The following is a 19,392-nucleotide window of genomic DNA, read 5'->3' as shown; positions in this document are numbered from 1 at the left end:
CTTCATTTCCGGCGCACAATGGCCACCAAAATCTCAGAATACCAATCCGTTGGACTATTGTGTCTGGAGTATATTGGAAAGCAAGGTTGGCACTACAAAAAATATCAAAGTGTCGATCCCCTCAAACAAGCGCTTTGCCGGGAATGAATAAAAATATCGCAGAGCAACATTCGGGTAGCGTGTGACGGTTTCATTGACCGTTTAAAGGCCATAATTTGTGCCAAAGGTGACCAATTCGAACAAATCTAAACTTATTCTAAAATTTGATGCTATTTCCGACATTTTTTGCTTTCATTCTGCAAAATTTAAAAAAGAATGTAAAAATTATGGCTTTTGACTGTTTTAACTTTTTTATGTCACCCTGTACTTCGTCTAATACAGATATAGAAATCGAACATTTATATCCTATTTTACGCGAAATCATAAATTTCATATTCATTTCAGGTTTCTGGTTGAGAGAAATACTTAGTTGTAAAGAATCGCTGACTTCTTTCACAAGTTATGACAGATAAAGGTGTTGAACCTTTGTAGGTAAGGTACCAGAAGGGGTTCGCAGGTACATATCATCTTTATAAAAAATCTTGTGTTAGCAAAAATGTTTGTATTTTTTGAAATTTGAAGAGAGTTGGATGCCTATCTTGCCTTCTTCGAGCGTTTTGTTTTTGAAAATCTTGAACCCTGAAAAAATGGTCCGATATCTACCATCTTTAAAAACAGGTATTGTGTTGATGGAAATATTGAGATGTGCGAAGTTTGAGCTTCATGAATTTTTAAAATTTTGACCTTTAGTGGGGAAGGTACCAGAAGGAGTAGACCAATATATCCCATACTCACAGCAAATCTTATGTTAGCAAAAAAAATGGGATGTGTGAAATATGAAGAAAACCGGATTCTTATTCCGGACTTTATAAGTGTTTTGGCTATTCAAAACTTTAACCCTCTGTGGGGGAAGTACCAGAAGGAATGGTCGGATCTGTGACATCTTTATAGCAGATCTTGTGTTGTCGGAATTATTGAGATGTACCAAGTCTGAATGGAATCGTATGTTTATTTCGCGTTTTATGAGCTTCAGGGGTAATTAAAATGTTGACCCTTTGTAAGGGAGGTACCAGTAGGAGCGGACGGATATATTCAATCTTCACACCAGACCTTATGCTAATAAAAATTTTGTAAAATGTGTAATTTGAAAGCAATCGATCTCTTACATCACATTTTATAAGAATTAAAGGGTGAAATAGAATAAACGCAACAAGGTCAGATGCCATAATTTTTAAAATTTTTTATACCCTCTACCATAAATGGAGTATTTTTATACCCTCCACCATAGTATGGTATATTAAGTTTGTCATTCCGTTTGTAACACCTCGAAATATAAATCTTAGACTCCACAAAGTATATATATTCTTGATCAGCATAAAACTCTATGTCGATTTAGCAATGTCTGTCCGTCTATCCGTCTGTCCATCTGAGGAAATCACTCTAGCTTCCGAACGAAATGAAGTAGATTTATAAAATTTCACTCAAATGTGTATTATGTCTGCAGAACTTTTGCTATTGAAAATGGGTGATGAATGGGCATTTGAAGTTCGTAATGGATACTACAGTCGATGACAGAAAATGGGCCATGTAGGTCCACGTCTTCATATAGCCCCCATATAACGGTTCCTCCCGATATTCGGTATTTTGATAATTTTAGAGACATTATTAACCGGAATTGTTTCAAATTTGGTATTTGAAGTTCGTAATACATACTACAGCATAATACCGAAAATTAGCCATGTACGTCCACGTCTTCGTACAGCTCCCATATAACGGTACCTCCCGATATTCGGTATTTTGATGATTTTAGCGACATTATTTACCGGAACTATTTCAAATTTGGTATTTGAAGTTCGTAATGGATACTACAGTCTATGACAGAAAATGAACCATGTAGGTCCACGTCTTCGTATAGCCCCCATATAACGGTACCTCCCGATATTCGGTATTTTGATGATTTTAGCGACATTATTTACCGGAATTATTTCAAATTTTGTATTTGAGGTTAGTAATGGATACTACTGCCTATGGCAGAAAATTGTCTGTGCAGGTCCACGTTTTATAACCCCCATGGTTACTCCTTATATTCGATATTTTGATAATTTTAGCTACATTATAAACAATTTTTTTCAAGTTTCGCATTTGAATATTGTAATAGCTTATGACAAAATTTGCCTATACAGGTCCACGTCGTCGTATAGACCCTAATATACGGCTACATTCGGTATTTTTAATATTTTAACAGAATTTTTAACGGATTTTTTTTTTTTTTTTTTTTGAAAATGACCAAATTTGAGCCAAATGGTGAAGGGTATGAATTCCATTACGAATAACTTTTTTTCTGGAAAATTCTCACTAAAATGCTTTTGTACGCTTGTAAACAATATAATGAGCTGTCAGTGGAATAATTTTAACAGCTGTCGGACGAAAAGCTAAGAAATGACAGCTGTCCGAAGTTGGTTGCAGTTTTTTTCATCTCATCCTATACATAAGATATCTTAAATTTATCCACAGATGTGCTGGAAAATTTAATTTGTTTATATCTCAAATTCATTATTTAATATTCCTAATACGTGCTATTTTCCGAATTTTCCCCAGCATACAAATGAAATGAAAATTCCATGATTTTTATCAATTTCCCGGCATTCCCATTAAACTCATAAATTTTGTGCCCACAATCAAAGTTGAATTGGCATCCAACTATGCATATCCGGGCGATGCACTGGCAGTCAGGTTAAATTACAAAATTGCCGGGCGGCAACGAAAATTCTAAAATTTTCAACGGCACTCATTCCGCCCATTACTTTTTTGAAAAATACAAAAATGCAAAAAACACGACGTCAAAAAACAAACTCAAATTGTTTTTGGCATTGTTGTTTGATTCTCGGCGGATTGCTAAAATAGGTATGAATATTTTCCTACAGAAAATTTAATTAATGCTAAATTGCCAACAAAATTTTTACAAACGTTGCAAACATTTCATTCACACATTTTCGTGCATTGTTTTTTTAGTTTTTTTTTTTTTTTTTTTTATTTTCAAAACAGCCACGATTACATCGTTTGGGCCGCCAAAGAAAGTGATGTGGGAATCAGCTATTGTTTTTTTTCTTCGTTTTTTTTTTTTTGGTGAATTGTGAAGTGTGAAAACAGAAATCAATGAATGAAGAGAACCACTCAAAAAATATAAATCGTTAAAATTTATATATCCTTCCACAGAAATGCACTCACATATGGTATGGGTTCCATGGATGATTGTATCCATTTTTGGGGTTTTTTATTGTCGGAGCAATTAATTATTGAAATTTGTTTTTCGAATATTTTTTTTTTTTCAATTTTCCCATTATCATTAGAATTCATTTAAGTTTAGAAAAAAACAAATAACAAATTAATAATTGTTTTGCTTTGTTTTGTTAATTATCTTTATGACTTGTTGAATATTTTACTTAAATGAAATTTACGGAAAATTTATTGGCCCTTTTGCATTCTTATCTCAGATTGAAGTTGCAATTATTGTACCCTACGTCAGCCGCTATGTGGGAAGTTCGGAAAAATTGTGTATTAGTATAAAAGACAATATTAAAGTGGGTTCAACGCCAAACAGCAGACAAAACAAAAAAAAATGAGAAACGGACCCTAAAAATAAAGCAAATACAGGGTGAGATAAAAACAACTGCAACAAAGTCAAAAGCCATAATTTTTAAATTTTTATACCCTCCACTATAGTATTTTAGGATCGTCATTTCGTTTGTAACACCTCGAAATATACATTTTTGACCCCACAAAGTATATATATTCTTGATCAACATAAAATTCTATGCCGATTTAGCAATGTGCGTCCCTCTGTGGAAATCACTCTAGCTTCCGAACAAAATGAAGTAGGTTGATAAAATTTTACTCAAATATGTATTATGCATGACTTTTGGTATTTAAAATGGGCCATTTAGGTCCACGTCTTCGTATAGTCCCCATGTAACAGTACCCCATGATATTCGGTATTTTGATGATTTTAGCGACATTATTTACTGGAATTGTTTCAAATTTCGCATTTGAAGTTCGTAATGGATACTACAGCCTATGGCAGAAAATTGTCTGTGCAGGTCCAGGTCCTCGTATAGCCCCGATATAGCAGTACCTCCCTATATTCGGTATTTTGATGATTTTAGCAACATTATTCGCAGGATTTTTGTTGTCAAGTTTCGTGTTTGAATACTGTAATGACTTATGGGAAAAGTTGCCTATGCAGGTCCACGTCTTCGTATGAACACCAATATAACGGTTATATTCGGTATTTTTAAGATTTTAACATTATTTTAAACGAATTTTATTTTTTGAAAATTTTCGCACTCGTTCCAAATCGCCGGGACGAGCCGAACTTACTGCTTTTTACTTGTTTTTACTGGGATGTAGTAGTGTTTGGCTACCACCAAGCCTCATGAATGCCACGCTTTCATAGACAACTTAACTTATTTTTTTTATCACATATTTGTTTAGGAATTTTCACACAATCATATAAACAATCGATAGAAAACAATTTTTTTTATTAATATTATTATTTTTGTAATTTCGTTTTTTCTATTATTAGTCTCAATAATATATTGAAACATTAGGAACGGGGATTTTATAAAACCCACTTATTTAAAAAAATGAAAGACATGTCGCGATAACATAAGCGTGGAAGAACTTATTGATTGTGTGGACGATACTAATTGCATTAATTAGTTTTAGTTGGGAAAAGAATGAAAATTAAGCACACCAACAAATAAACGAAGTTTGAAATTTAATATCGAAAAAAATACGGCCGACTTTTATCAGTGTTTCGCTGACGGTAATTTTGATATATTACCTTATAATAGAATGATAAATCTTCTTCTATAAGAAGACATATTGGTCTTCTATGAGAAGTCCTCCTTCTGGTATTCTATGAGAAGACCTATGGTCTTCTATGAGAAAATCTCTGTTCTTCTGTGAGAAGTCCTATTTGTCTTCTATGAGAAAACCTCTGGTCTTCTATGAGAAAACCTTCTATGAGGAGACCTATTGGTTTTCTATGAGAAGACCTATTGGTCTTTTATGAGAGGGCCTAGTGGTCTTCTATGAGAAGACATGTTAGTATTCTAAGAAAAGTCCTATTTGTCTTCTATGAGAAGGCTTGTTGGTCTTTTTTGGGAAGGCCTGTTGGTCCTCTCTTCTATAGAAGAAGACCTGCAGCTCATCTATAGAAGAAGACCTGCAGCTCTTCTATAGAAGAAGACCTGCAGCTCTTCTATAGAAGAAGACCTGCAGCTCATCTATAGAGGAAGGCCTTCAGCTCTTCTATAGAGGAAGACCTTCAGCTCTTCTATAGAGGAAGACCTTCAGCTCTTCTATAGAGGAAGACCTTCAGCTCTTCTATAGAGGAAGACCTTCAGCTCTTCTATAGAGGAAGACCTTCAGCTCTTCTATAGAGGAAGACCTTCAGCTCTGCCATAGAGGAAGACCTTCAGCTCTTCTATAGAGGAAGACCTTCAGCTCTGCCATAGAGGAAGACCTTCTGCTCTTCTATAGAAGAAGACCTTCAGCTCTTCTATAGAGGAAGACCTTCAGCTCTTCTATAGAGGAAGACCTTCAGCTCTTCTATAGAGGAAGACCTTCAGCTCTTCTATAGAGGAAGACCTTCAGCTCTTCTATAGAGGAAGACCTTCAGCTCTTCTATAGAGGAAGACCTTCAGCTCTGCCATAGAGGAAGACCTTCAGCTCTTCTATAGAGGAAGACCTTCAGCTCTGCCATAGAGGAAGACCTTCTGCTCTTCTATAGAAGAAGACCTTCAGCTCTTCTATAGAGGAAGACCTTCAGCTCTTCTATAGAGGAAGACCTTCAGCTCTTCTATAGAGGAAGACCTTCAGCTCTTCTATAGAGGAAGACCTTCAGCTCTTCTATAGAGGAAGACCTTCAGCTCTTCTATAGAGGAAGACCTTCAGCTCTGCCATAGAGGAAGACCTTCAGCTCTTCTATAGAGGAAGACCTTCAGCTCTGCCATAGAGGAAGACCTTCTGCTCTTCTATAGAAGAAGACCTGCAGCTCTTCTATAGAAGAAGACCTGCAGCTCTTCTATAGAAGAAGACCTGCAGCTCTTCTATAGAAGAAGACCTGCAGCTCTTCTATAGAAGAAGACCTGCAGCTCCTCTATAGAAGAAGACCTGCAGCTCTTCTATAGAAGAAGACCTGCAGCTCTTCTATAGAAGAAGACCTGCAGCTCTTCTATAGAAGAAGACCTGCAGCTCTTCTATAGAAGAAGACCTGCAGCTCTTCTATAGAAGAAGACCTGCAGCTCTTCTATAGAAGAAGACCTGCAGCTCTTCTATAGAAGAAGACCTGCAGCTCTTCTATAGAAGAAGACCTGCAGCTCTTCTATAGAAGAAGACCTGCAGCTCTTCTATAGAAGAAGACCTGCAGCTCATCTATAGAAGAAGACCTGCAGCTCTTCTATAGAAGAAGACCTGCAGCTCATCTATAGAAGAAGACCTGCAGCTCTTCTATAGAAGAAGACCTGCAGCTCATCTATAGAAGAAGACCTGCAGCTCTTCTATAGAAGAAGACCTGCAGCTCATCTATAGAAGAAGACCTGCAGCTCTTCTATAGAAGAAGACCTGCACCTCATCTATAGAAGAAGACCTGCAGCTCTTCTATAGAAGAAGACCTGCAGCTCATCTATAGAAGAAGACCTGCAGCTCTTCTATAGAGGAAGACCTTCAGCTCTTCTATAGAGGAAGACCTTCAGCTCTTCTATAGAGGAAGACCTTCAGCTCTTCTATAGAGGAAGACCTTCAGCTCTTCTATAGAGGAAGACCTTCAGCTCTTCTATAGAGGAAGACCTTCAGCTCTTCTATAGAGGAAGACCTTCAGCTCTGCCATAGAGGAAGACCTTCAGCTCTTCTATAGAGGAAGACCTTCAGCTCTGCCATAGAGGAAGACCTTCTGCTCTTCTATAGAAGAAGACATTCAGCTCTTCTATAGAGGAAGACCTTCAGCTCTTCTATAGAGGAAGACCTTCTGCTCTTCTATAGAGGAAGACCTTCTGCTCTTCTATAGAAGAAGACCGTCAGCTCTTCTATGAGAATACCTCTGGTCTCCTACGAGAAGCCTTTCTGCTCTTCCTATTGGTCTTCTATGAGAATCTCTTCCTATTGGTCTTCTATGAGAAGACTATGACTATTCTTGAAAAAAAAAAAAACCTTCTGTTGCTGGTTTGTAACTCATTTACATGACTACTCCAGATCTACCGCGTCTTATCTATTTCAATATTTCTTGTCAACCAATCGATTTTTCATATTTACCTTGACGAATTTTAAATTCAAATTTCTTTAAAATTTATCACCTCCAGCGGCGACATTTCAATTAAGATAAAGAGGGTGAGTGGGTTAGTGTTCGCTTTGAAAAAGTAGCAAAACATTTATATGCCAACGATCATATAAACATAAAACTCTATTGCCACACGACAGGCGACATTCGACATAGTGACAAGACGTACGACAGACTGTCATTACACGAAAAAAAACTGATGATAACAACATTTCTTTCACATTTCCAAAATATGTAATCTTCGTTTAGTATTGAAAGGTAATAAAATGGAATAAATTTTGTAATTAATTTTATTTGTTGTGTAAGTCCTCGGTTCAGTGAACCCTCTTGGTCCCAAAAAGTACGGTGTTTTCAAAAAAATTTAAATAAATGATGGAGGTTCTACTGCTAGCTTTCAAGCAAAAATTTTCTTTTATTGTAACAAAAATATTTTTTTTACAATCATGGCAAATAGGGGCAAATAATTGCAAGTAATAATAAAATACAATATTCAATATAAATTCCATATATATAAAGTAATAACCTGGGGCCTTTGCTAATCGATATTTTGGAAAAATACCAAAAGATTTTTACTATCATTGTGACGTCGATAGATATTTGCCGCAGTGCCATAACCAAATCAGCAGCCTTTCACACAATTCGTTTTGTGATTTCTGAACGATGACTTTTGATTTGTTTGATGATAATGTGGCTCGGCATTGGGCAAATATTTGATTTATGATTTTTAAGTTTTTTTTTCTCCCGCTTAACTTAATTGCAAAAGTTAAGATATAATTTGGCGACAGTTCATCACATTTTGTCGGGTGTGGAAAATTACCTTTGAGATTTTTTGGTTTTTTTATTATTAATTTTATGGTGGCGAGATTGAATTTTAATGATTATCAAGGCAAATAATTTTCCGTTAGGAGGTCACAAGTTGCTTTTAATAAGAGATCAGAGGATAGTTTCATAGAAGACCAGAAGGATTTTCACAAAAGACCAGAAGGTCACCTTAAAGGGAGACTTCTTATTAAAGACGAGAGTTTCATATCATGGATGGCCAAAAGTTCTTCTCATAGAAGACCTTAAGAATTTTCCATAGAAGAGCAGCCAAGACCCAAGCAAATTATTTTCTTTTAGGAGATCAAAAGTTTTTTTTTAAAGAGATCATAGGATACTCTCATAGAAGACCAGAAGGATTTTCACAAAAGACCAGAATGCCGTCTTAAAGGGAGACTTATTATTGAAAACCAGAGGTTCTTATCATGGATGGCAAAAAGTTCTTCTCATAGAAGACCTTAAGAATTTTCCATAGAAGAGCAGGCAAGACCCAGCCAAATGATTTTCTTTTAGGAGATCAAAAGTGTTTTTTAATAAGAGATCAGAGGATAGTCTCATAGAAAACCAGAAGGATTTTAACAGAAGACCAGAATGTCATCTTAAAGGAAGACAGAGGTTCATATCATGAATGGCCAAAAGTTCTTCTCATAGAAGACTTTAAGAATTTTCCACAGAAGATCAGAAGGTCGTCTTACAGAAAGCCCAAAGGTATTCTCATGTAAGGTCGTAAGTTCTTCTCATAAACATCTTCGAACATATTCTAACAGAAGGCTAGAAAATCCGATTATAAACCACCAGGAGGTCTTCCCATAGAATGCCAAAAAGGCTTCTAATAAAAAACCAGTAAAGAAAGTCCTAAAGTCGGGCGGGACCGACTTTATGATACCCTACACCACTTTGCAAATTTAGTAGGGCTCCACATAACAATTAATTTAATTGTACACGCTATGATTATAATAATTATTTAAAGTTCAAAGGTCTAAATATGCCGAAGCATTTGTATCTTTTAAATTCGGACTTGTATTGCTTATTTTGTGCAAAATTAATTTGAAATCGGATAAAGATATATATGGGAGCTATATCCAAGTCTGAACCGATCTCGATAAAATTTGGCAAAGATATTTCTGAGCTGTATTTGATATATTTCCCTAAATATCGTTGTTACGGAGTAAATATTACGGCTGTGGGTAAAAAATACAACAAGTCGGATTAACAATATATATGGGAACTATAGCTATATCTGAATAGATCTTCACCAAATTTGGCATACTAGCTTCTAGACTCAATTCGGTCGTAAGTGCCAAATTCCATCCCATTTGGACAAATATTAAACGATTGGTGTACAATAAAAAGCAAATCGGACGAAGTTATATATGGGAGCTATATCCAAATCTGAACCGATCTCCATAAAATTTAGCAAAGGTATTTCTGAGCTGCATTTGATATATTTCCCCAAATATTTTTGTTACAGAGTGCATATTACGGCTGCGGAGGACAAAAATAACAAATCGGATGAACAATATATATGGGAGCTATAGCTATATCTTAACCGATTTCGAACAAATTTGGCATACTTATTTTCAGGCCTAATTTGGTTGTATGTGCAAAATTCCATACTATTCGGGCTGATATTACATGTTTGGTGCACAAAAAAGGCAAATCGGACGAAGATATATATGGGAACTACCTCTAATTTTTTACCGATTATCTCCAATTTCAATAGGGTTCGTCCTTGGGCCAAACAAATGTTGTTTGGAAAATTTCATCTCAATCGGATAACAAATGTGACCTGCATTTTGTTCACAAGAATACATGGACAGACGGACGGACGGACAGACCGGCTGACATGCATAAATCAACTCAGAAAGTGATTCTATGTAGATCCTCAAAAGTAACTATGGGTCTATCTCGCTTCCTTCTCCATGTTACAAACAAATGCACAAAGACATAATACCCTTACCACTATGTAGTGTTACCACTATGTAGTGGTATAGGGTATAACTAGAGAAATTGTCATAGGCAACCCGATAGTCCTCTCATAGAGGATCCGAAAGGTTTCTCGTAGAAGGACGGAAGGTTTCCTTATAGAAGTCGGGAAGGTATTCTCAAGGAAGACGGAAAGAACTCCCCACAGAATAGGCGAAGGTCCTCTCATTGAATACGAGGAAGCCTCATGATAGAAGACCCCACTTACAGGGTGAGAAAAAAAACTGCAACAAAGTCAAATGCCATAATTTTTAATTTTTTTTACATTTTTTTTTTTTTTTTTTTTTTGAATGAAAGCAAAAAAATTCGGGAATAGCATCGAATTTTAAAATAAATTTAGATTTTTTCGAATTAGTCGCCTTTGACACAAATTATGGCCTTCAAACGGCCAATGAAACCGTCACATGCTGCCCAAATGTTGTTCTGCGGTATTTTGGTCTATTCCCGACAAAGCGCTTGCTTGGAATGATCGACAATTTGGTATTTTTTAGTGCCAACCTTGCTTTCCAAAATATTCCAGACACAATAGTCCAACGGATTGGTATCCGGAGATTTTGGTGACCATTGTGGGCTGGAAATGAAGCGAGGAACCTCATTTTGTAAACATTCTTGGGTGGAGCGTACTGAGTGGTGCTGAGTCCTGTTGGAATGTCCAAGGTCTGTGGCCAAAATGTTTGCGTGCCCAAGGCTTTAATACACCCTCCAGAATATTTTCGCCATAAAATATTCGACATTTATTCTGATGCCACGGTCGATTAATACGAGCGGAGAGCGACCATCGACTGTAATGAAGGCCACACCATCACCAGCGCTTGAGTTCTGGTGGCCAAGCGAAGTTCTGGTTGCTGTCTTCTTTCGTCCACTTCCTTGACGTCGGGCTACGCTACCAGCATCACGGTAACGAGCGATGGTACGAGACACAAAAGATTTATTCACATTTAAATACTGGAGTGCTCTAACGATAGCCATTTGTGGTTTTCCAGCGAAAAATATAAAGGAATCACACTATTACGCTTGAATTTCATCGCGAATAAATTTTTTTTTCTGGAAAATTCTCACCAAAATGCTTTTGTACGCTTGTAAACAATATAATGAGCTGTCACTGGAATAATTTTAATAGCTGTCGGACTAGTGGCTTAGAAATGACAGCAGTCTGAAGTTGGTTGCAGTTTTTTCATCTCACCCTGTATATAAGTCACCAGAAGGTCATTCCATAGAATGCCGAAAGATTGTCTTATAGAAAACGAGTAAATATTGTCATAGACGACCCTTAAGTCTTCTCATAAGTCTCCTCATAGAAGCAAAAAGGTCTGCATATAGAAGTCGGGAAGATCTTCTCATATAGGACAGTAAGTTGTCCTCATGGGAGTCTTATGATAGAAGACCCCACTTAGATCAAAAAATTATCTATAGGCTGTTACTAAGAACAAATTGTGGGGTTTGTTTTGGAAAGTGTTATCTTGTTAGGAATAAAATAGTGGTGTAAAATACTGCCAAATTTTACACCACTATTTTATTCCTAACAAGATAACACTTTCCAAAACAAACCCCACAATTTGTTCTTAGTAACAGAAAAATAAAATCACCCAAAAAATTCTGACTCTTACATACTTCAAGTAAGTGTCAAACATGAAGTGAGTGAAGCCCTATACATGATTTATTCAATATTTGTTTAACAGCCAAAAATTGTATGCCTAACAAATATCTCAATTCTGGTGGATGAATGTCAATGTCTTCTCACCGCAAAAAAAAAACGAAAAGAAACCTTATCACCGCCCACCCACACTGATTATATCCATAAAATTACTTGCCAAAATTCATTGACGAAATAAATGTCTGCTGGAAATCCATAAAAAACAAAGCAAAACATTTTGCGAAGGGTAGGTCAGAACAAATAATAAAATTTGATATTAATTGCCAAAAAGATAAAATGAAGGCTAGAACAAAACAATTAGGGGAATTTCGTGATATGTGGAAAAATTTGTCTTGGAAGACCTGATCTTTGTTTGCTCTTTCTCATAATTTGAATTGATATTTATGCTAAGATAGCCAGGACCATATACAAATAAAGGTATAGGGTAAGATATGCTCTCACTGAGTATTGAATTTAGTTAGCCGACCACGATGCTCTTTTCACATGCCAAAAAATACAAATGTTTGAGTTGCTTCTTGTTAAGGCAAAGACCATTTAGTTGTTTATTTCTCTTTCGAGATGAGGTTAATGATCTCAAATTTGCAGAAAAAAACAGAGAGACACTATCACACACTCATCACCATACGACGTGTTTCGCTCTTGGTTCAACGTCTCTTCAGGCACATTTGGTGTGGATAATGGCTTACAAGACTCCTACCATAGACATATAAAGGTATAGACTAAAAAGTTTTAAAATTTACCCCTTCCGGCAGATGTCACTATGGTTGATCTTGGGCCTGTAAAGTCCCTCAGGGCTAGTGAAGTCTCACGACTTCGAAAAAAATTTATTCATTTTTCTGCTATTTAAGTTCTATATTTTTATATTTCGCGGCATATTTGAATAATGAAAAAGTACACAAAGTCACTGTTTCGTTTTTAATTGATAAACAATAAAGAATAATAAAAATATTCAATATTTTGTATTCTGAGAGAATTGAGTGAGAGAACAGCATGAACGACATCTATTGAAGCACTTTTTTCGGAGATAACAGATGAGACAACTTTTTTGTCTATACCTTTATTTGTCTATGCTCTTACTCACTGCTAATTTCACATCATTAGGATTGTCTCGAAAGAGAAATAAACAAATAAATCCCAAACGTATGATCTTCGTCTTAACAAAGCAAAACTCAAAAACTAAAAATGCAGCTAAGGCTGGCTGGGATTTACTTACAGGATGAGATGGAAAAACTGCAACCAACTTCAGACTGCTGTCATTTCTAAGCCACTTCTTCGACAGCTGTTAGAATTATTCCAGTGACAGCTCACTATATTGTGTACGAGCGTAGAAAAGCATTTTGGTGAGAATTTTCGAGGAAAAAAGTTATTCGTGATGGAATTCAAGCGTAATGGTGTGATTTCTTGATATTTGGCTGGAAAACCACAAGTGGCTATCGTTAGAGCACTCCAGCATTTAAATGTGAATAAATCGTTTATGTCTCGTACCATCGCTCGTTACCGTGATCCTGGAAGTGTACGTCAAGGAAGTGGACGCAAGAAAACAGCAACATCAGCAGAAATGGTTCGAAAAGTAAAGAAGCGACTTGATCGAAACCCGCGTCGCAGTGACCGAAAAAAGGCTCGTGAGCTGAACATATCGTAATATTCCATTCGGCAAATATTAAAAAATGAGCTCAGGTTAAAGCCATTGAAATTCCAAAAAGTGCAAGAACTTACACCGCAACAGAAAGAAAATAGAATCAAAAAAGCTAAAGAGTTGCCTCGCTTGGCCGAAAGTGGTGAACTGCCGAATTTGGTTTTCTCCGATGAGAAAACATTCATTGTCCAGCAGTTTGTAAACAAACAAAATTATCGTGTTTACTTGTCAAAGAGGTCAGCTGAAAATGTACACCTTCGCTTGGCCACCAGAACTCAAACGCCGGCCATGATGATGGTGTGGGCCGCCATAACAGCCGATGATCGCTCTCCGCTCGTATTAATCGACCGTGGCATCAAAATAAATGCCGAACATTATAGCGAAAATATTCTGGAGGATATATTAAAGCCTTGGGCATGCAAACATTTTGGACACAGACCTTGCACATTCCAACAGCACTCAGCACCATCGCACTCTGCACGCGCCACCCAAGAATGGTTACAAAATGAAGTTCCTCGCTTCATTTCCAGCGCACAATGGCCACAAAATTTTCCGGATACCAATCCGTTGGACTATTGTGTCTGGAGTATTTTGGAAAGCAAGGTTGGCACTAAAAAATGCCAAAGTGTCGATCACCTCAAGCAAGCGCTTCGCCGGGAATGAGCCAAAAAAAAACGCAGAGCAACATTCGGGCAGCGTGTGACGGTTTCATTGGTCGTTTGAAAGCCATAAATGAAACGAAATAAAGTGGGTTAATAAAATTATACTCAAATATGTTTCAGTCCTGCAGGACTTGAAAATATTTAATTAGGAGTATGTGTTCCAGGTATGCAGGGAATTTCCTTGCAGAGAATTGTACATATAGCTCCAAGTTTTGGTATAGATCCCATGTAACTGTACCTCTAGATATTCGGTATTTTAATGATGTGTATCACAGAATGCTTCCCATGATAGAAAATTGTCTATACAAACTCATGTATTCATGTAGCCCCTATATTTTCATGATTTTAGCTACATTTTTAGCAGAACTATTCTAAACATGGTGTTTGGAGTTCGTAATAGGAACCACCTTCTCTGGCAGTTAATTGTTTGAAAGAGTCACGTTTTCATATATGGCTAGAGAGGGTATATATAATTTGATACGGCCAAAGCGTGACTCTTCGAAATAGCGGTTTTAGACCCTAGGTCTCTTCGGACCAAATCCGTTTCAGGACATTTAGTGTCGATCTAGCGATGTCCGTTTATCTGTCTGTCTGGCTGGTGGGCACGATAAGTCTCTAGTATCCGATTTGGTCCAAACTTGGTACATCGTTATATTATTGTAAAACTTAGATCGATTTCAAAGATGGGTAATATCGGTCTATTCCTTCTGGTTCCTCCACCACAAAAGATCGATATTTAAAAAAAAATAGTTTACTGCACAGAAATAGAAAGGTTAATCCGATTTTTCACTAACTTTTCGAACTTTTCGAATCCTAATCAGGTGCGAAAATGAACAATATCGGTTCACTCCATCAAGTACCACCCCCACAAATGGTCAAAATTTTGAATAATTACAATTCTCTTAAAATTTGATGTAAGAGTCCGATTGTCTTCATATTTCACACATCCCATTATTTCTACTACCGGTCCACTCCTTCTGGTATCTGCCCATGAAGGGTTAACATTTTGAATGTCCATGAAGCTCATAAAACGCGAAATTAACATCCGATTCTATTCAGACTTGGCACATCTCAATATTTCCATCAACACAAGATCTGTTAAAAAGATGGAAGAGATTGGAATATTTCTTCTGAGACCTGAGATGATTATGAAATTTATGATTTCGCATAAAATTCGATTTTTTTGTAAATTTGCCGATACCAATATTTTTATCTGAGTTAGATGAAGTATGAAAATTGAATACTTCGGTCGACTGGTATCTGGTACTTACATTTTCTAAAAATGATCACATATCTCATATAAAGTGAAGGAAGAAAGGAGTTTAATCCAAACCCGGCACGTCGGAATATTTATATCATATTTATTTAGGACCGATAGGAAATGGACAATATTGGCCCATTCCTTCGGAACCTACTCCATTGAGGGTCAACAATTCGAATGAAAATAGCAAAAGTCGAAATATATTTAAATAATCGAACATTGCCTGAAGGTATACATCTGTCGGCAAAACCGACTGATATTTTTTAACTTGTTTTGTATATTTTTCACCAATACTATTTCAAATCTTATTTTGAGAGTTTTAATGAGTACCTCTGAAAAAATTAATAGAATTATTATGGCTTTCTACCTCTGATAAAATTGGTCCACTTTCTAGGATCTCCCGATGACCGGAATTTAGATAGTTTTAGCCACAGTTTTTCACTGAATAGTTTAGAAATTGGCATGTAAAGTTCATTCTGGGTGTATACCGCTTTAAAAAAATGCTTAATATATATATTCATTTAGATATATTGAAGATTTCAACCTCAATTTCAATTCAAATCAGCTGGAATTTGACATTAAGTACCCTTTTTTCTTATATTCCGCATTATTCCACTCCGATTTTATCAAGATCTTATTACCACCAACTTAGTTTGGTGTTTTAGGTTCCCTGCCGAATATTTTAATTTTTTAGATTTCGAAGATTTGAACCACAATTTTCAGGCAAATAGAGTCACCCATCAAACATTTTCAATACAGGTATAAGTTTTTTTAAAAATTGATATAAAAGCACTATTTTAAGGTCTCGAACCCATTTTTCAACCATAGCGGCAGTTGATATTTTGAGATGAATAAAAAACCATCCTCACAAAATTTTTTCGATGAATTACGAGATTTTGGATAAAACGATAGACCTCTAAATTTGGATATTTTAAGTGTTCTAATCACATTTTAAACTAAATAGGTCAAAATTCTATATTTTTAAATAGTTTTGGACATGTGGTCCAAAATTGTAGGAATTTTAAGGAAACTGTTTTCAAAATTGTCGATCACTTCCCCTTCTACTTGAGCTGTTAATGACCTAAGGAGGTGTTATTGAAAATCTAGCAAGATCCCACGCATCCAACCAGTATGCGAAACATTTCGCCGCTGTTTAAGGGGCTCATCATGCAACGCAATGCAATTTGAGATGCTAAACGAAGACCATATTCTTAATAGAAATCTCTTCTCAAAAATTATTTCAATGTATAGAAATGTCCCATTTGTTACGCTGTGGAAGTATTGAATTTGATATTGATATTTGATATATTAAAATATATATCCAGATTTGAGGTTCTTTCTAATGGTGGTAGAAATCATGAATTGCAATTCAGAATTTTGTCAAAAGAGCTTTCAGGTCCAAATTTTTAATTTGCAATAAACCATTGCTTAATCTAATAGTTATCTTCTCAAATCGCTTCCTTTTGTTTAGATGTTGGTGTTTTAAACCAAACTCATTTTTTAATGTGTTTTTAACATATTTATCCAGTTCCTATCATCATAATTTATTATTTAACATTTCTCCCTTTTGTAGCATTTTCATAAAATAGTTAATAACTTTCTACTTACCGGTAATTAAAAACATATATGGCAACATGTTGTTTTCAATAATCAATTGCTTGGCAATTATCCTTGTGAAAAGTAAAACGGTTGGTCTTTTTTATTTTTTGTTAAATAAAAATCAACACTTTTGCTTTTTGTTCGAAACAATTTAGTTAATTGTAATGTTTGTTTAATTTGCAATCAATGGCAGCAAAACACGCGATGCCAAAATTCAGTGCGGTACAGGAACTTTAAATACGGATTTTTAAACTATCACACTTTGTAAAAAATGCCGGTTAATAACAGAAATTTTCATCAATTTAAATAGCCTTTAAATTGTTAACCGTTATTTATTTTTAATTCATTTAATTTAATTTTCTTTTTTTTTTGCCTTTCTAATAATATTGAGCAGCTGACAGGTGGTAATTCTTTTGCGGGAAATTGCTTTTCTTTTTGTTTCGCTATTTTTTTTTTTTTTTTTTTTTTTGGGGAATTTTCTTTCTTTTGATACCGTTTCGTTCAAAATCTGAACGATTACTGTTGAAAACTTTTCATTTTAAATACGAAAAAATATCACCGTACCGAGTTTTATGGTCTCGAGGCGTCAATATGTGAAAGCAAAAACAATAGCAACAGCAGCAAGAGCAACAACAACAACAAGAACGACAACGACTACAACGGCATAACATCGTCCACTGTTGATGAATGTGATACGATTTGCAATGCGTCGCTATACCCACCGTACGTATAACAGAATATTAAAAGCGCTCGAGCGGGCCGATTTACAGAACATAGAACAACAAACAATTGGCAAATCAAAACAAAATACACCCATACTCCGGTAATTGCAAAAATATAATTTCTCTCATGACTTCTACAACTCTCTCTCTCTCTCCCTTTGATATAATGAAATAAGCACCCACAATAAAGAATAACAGTAATCATCATTGCTGTTAAATAAAAACCCGGCAAAATTCATGTTCACACATTAACATTACTCTCACATGCTCTCTCCCTCTCCCACCCACCCACATGTGAGATTAACAGTAGGAAATAACAGCATACACTGAAATGGCAAAAATATCAACAAAACAATTGGAAACAATGAATGAAACAAAAGGTATGAATGAATGAAATTAAATAACCGAACACACACGTACACACATAAAGAGACATGTAAGCCCATAACTGCCACAATCGTCCCCCCCTCACACAGACACCTGTACACTTGTTTTTATCAGCAACAAACATTTCGCCAAATACTCATTATGTTGTCTATTCGTTTGATGCTGCGGCCGATTAGTGATTCTGTTGTCTGTTATTATTGTTGTTGCTTTCGAAATTGTACGTCAAATCGTAAATTGAATTTATCTCCGACCGTAGGAAACTTACAACAATTCTGTTTCCCATTAAATTTTCAACTAAACTACTGACTACTTCCACAGCTACTGAATGGGGACCAAATATCAAATATTTTGTGTGCTGATACATTTCTTTGCAATCAATTGAAGAGCATAATAGTAGACGTTTAGTCAGCTCCCATTCAGAATTATCACCAGAATTCAGATGGATGTAATTTCGGTAGATAACTCAGACAGAATTGAAAAATGATTTAAAATGAAATAATGTTTTAAAACACTTTAAAACTTATCATTTTGTTTTACTGGAATTTTTAATCAATTTTAGTTTACAAAAGAATTATTTGATATCATTATTTTCTGCAGCATAATACAAGCGACGAACAAGGTTTTAACACAGGGAAGTAATTAAGAGGTTTGATAAGAACATAAAGAAAGGTAAAGATTACTGTCGAAGTGGCCTTTTTTATACCCTCCAACTTACAATGGAGGGTATATTAAACTTGTCATTCCGTTTGCAACCCCTCGAAATATTCGTTAGAGAACCCAAGAAGTATACAGGGTGAGATGAAAAAAACTGCAACCAACTTCAGACTGCTGTCATTTCTAAGCCACTAGTCCGACAGCTGTTAAAATTATTCCACTTACAGCTCATTATATTCTTTACAAGCGTACAAAGGCTGGAAAACCACAAGTGGCTATCGTTAGAGCACCCCGGCATTAAAATGTGAATAAATCTTTTGTGTCTCGCACCATCGCTCGTTACCGTTATAGCGTAGCCCGACGTCAAGGAGAGCAAGGTTGGCACTAAAAAATACCGAAATGTCGATCACCTCAAGCAAGCGCTTCGCCGGGAATGGGCCAAAATACCGCAGAGCAACATTCGGGCAGCGTATGACGGTTTCATTGGTCGTTTAAAAGGTGACAAAAGGTGACCAATTCGAACAAATCTAAACATATTCTAAAAGTTAATGCCTTACCCGATATTTTTAGCTTTCATTCAATAAAATTTAAAAAAAAAATGTAAAAATTATGGCGTTTGACTTTGTAGCAGTTT

At 35.9% G+C, this 19,392-nt stretch overlaps 1 protein-coding gene across 1 annotated transcript in view; it reads right to left on the bottom strand.

Moving 5' to 3' along the window:
• Positions 1-17,700, bottom strand: part of LOC101897038 (carbonic anhydrase 2) — a 65,056-nt gene extending 47,356 nt beyond the window's left edge. Inside the window, exon 1 of the mRNA XM_059118652.1 lies at positions 17,005-17,700. Within this exon, the coding sequence (XP_058974635.1) occupies positions 17,005-17,032 (28 nt within the window). The 5' untranslated portion in view covers positions 17,033-17,700. The remainder of the gene's footprint in view (positions 1-17,004) is intronic.
• Between the last annotated feature and the right edge of the window lie 1,692 nt (positions 17,701-19,392).

Source organism: Musca domestica, unplaced genomic scaffold, assembly GCF_030504385.1.
Source record: "Musca domestica strain aabys unplaced genomic scaffold, Musca_domestica.polishedcontigs.V.1.1 1, whole genome shotgun sequence".
NCBI lineage: Eukaryota > Metazoa > Arthropoda > Insecta > Diptera > Muscidae > Musca > Musca domestica.
Note: the sequence above shows the minus strand (reverse complement) of the source record. Positions and strands in the feature narration are given on the sequence as shown.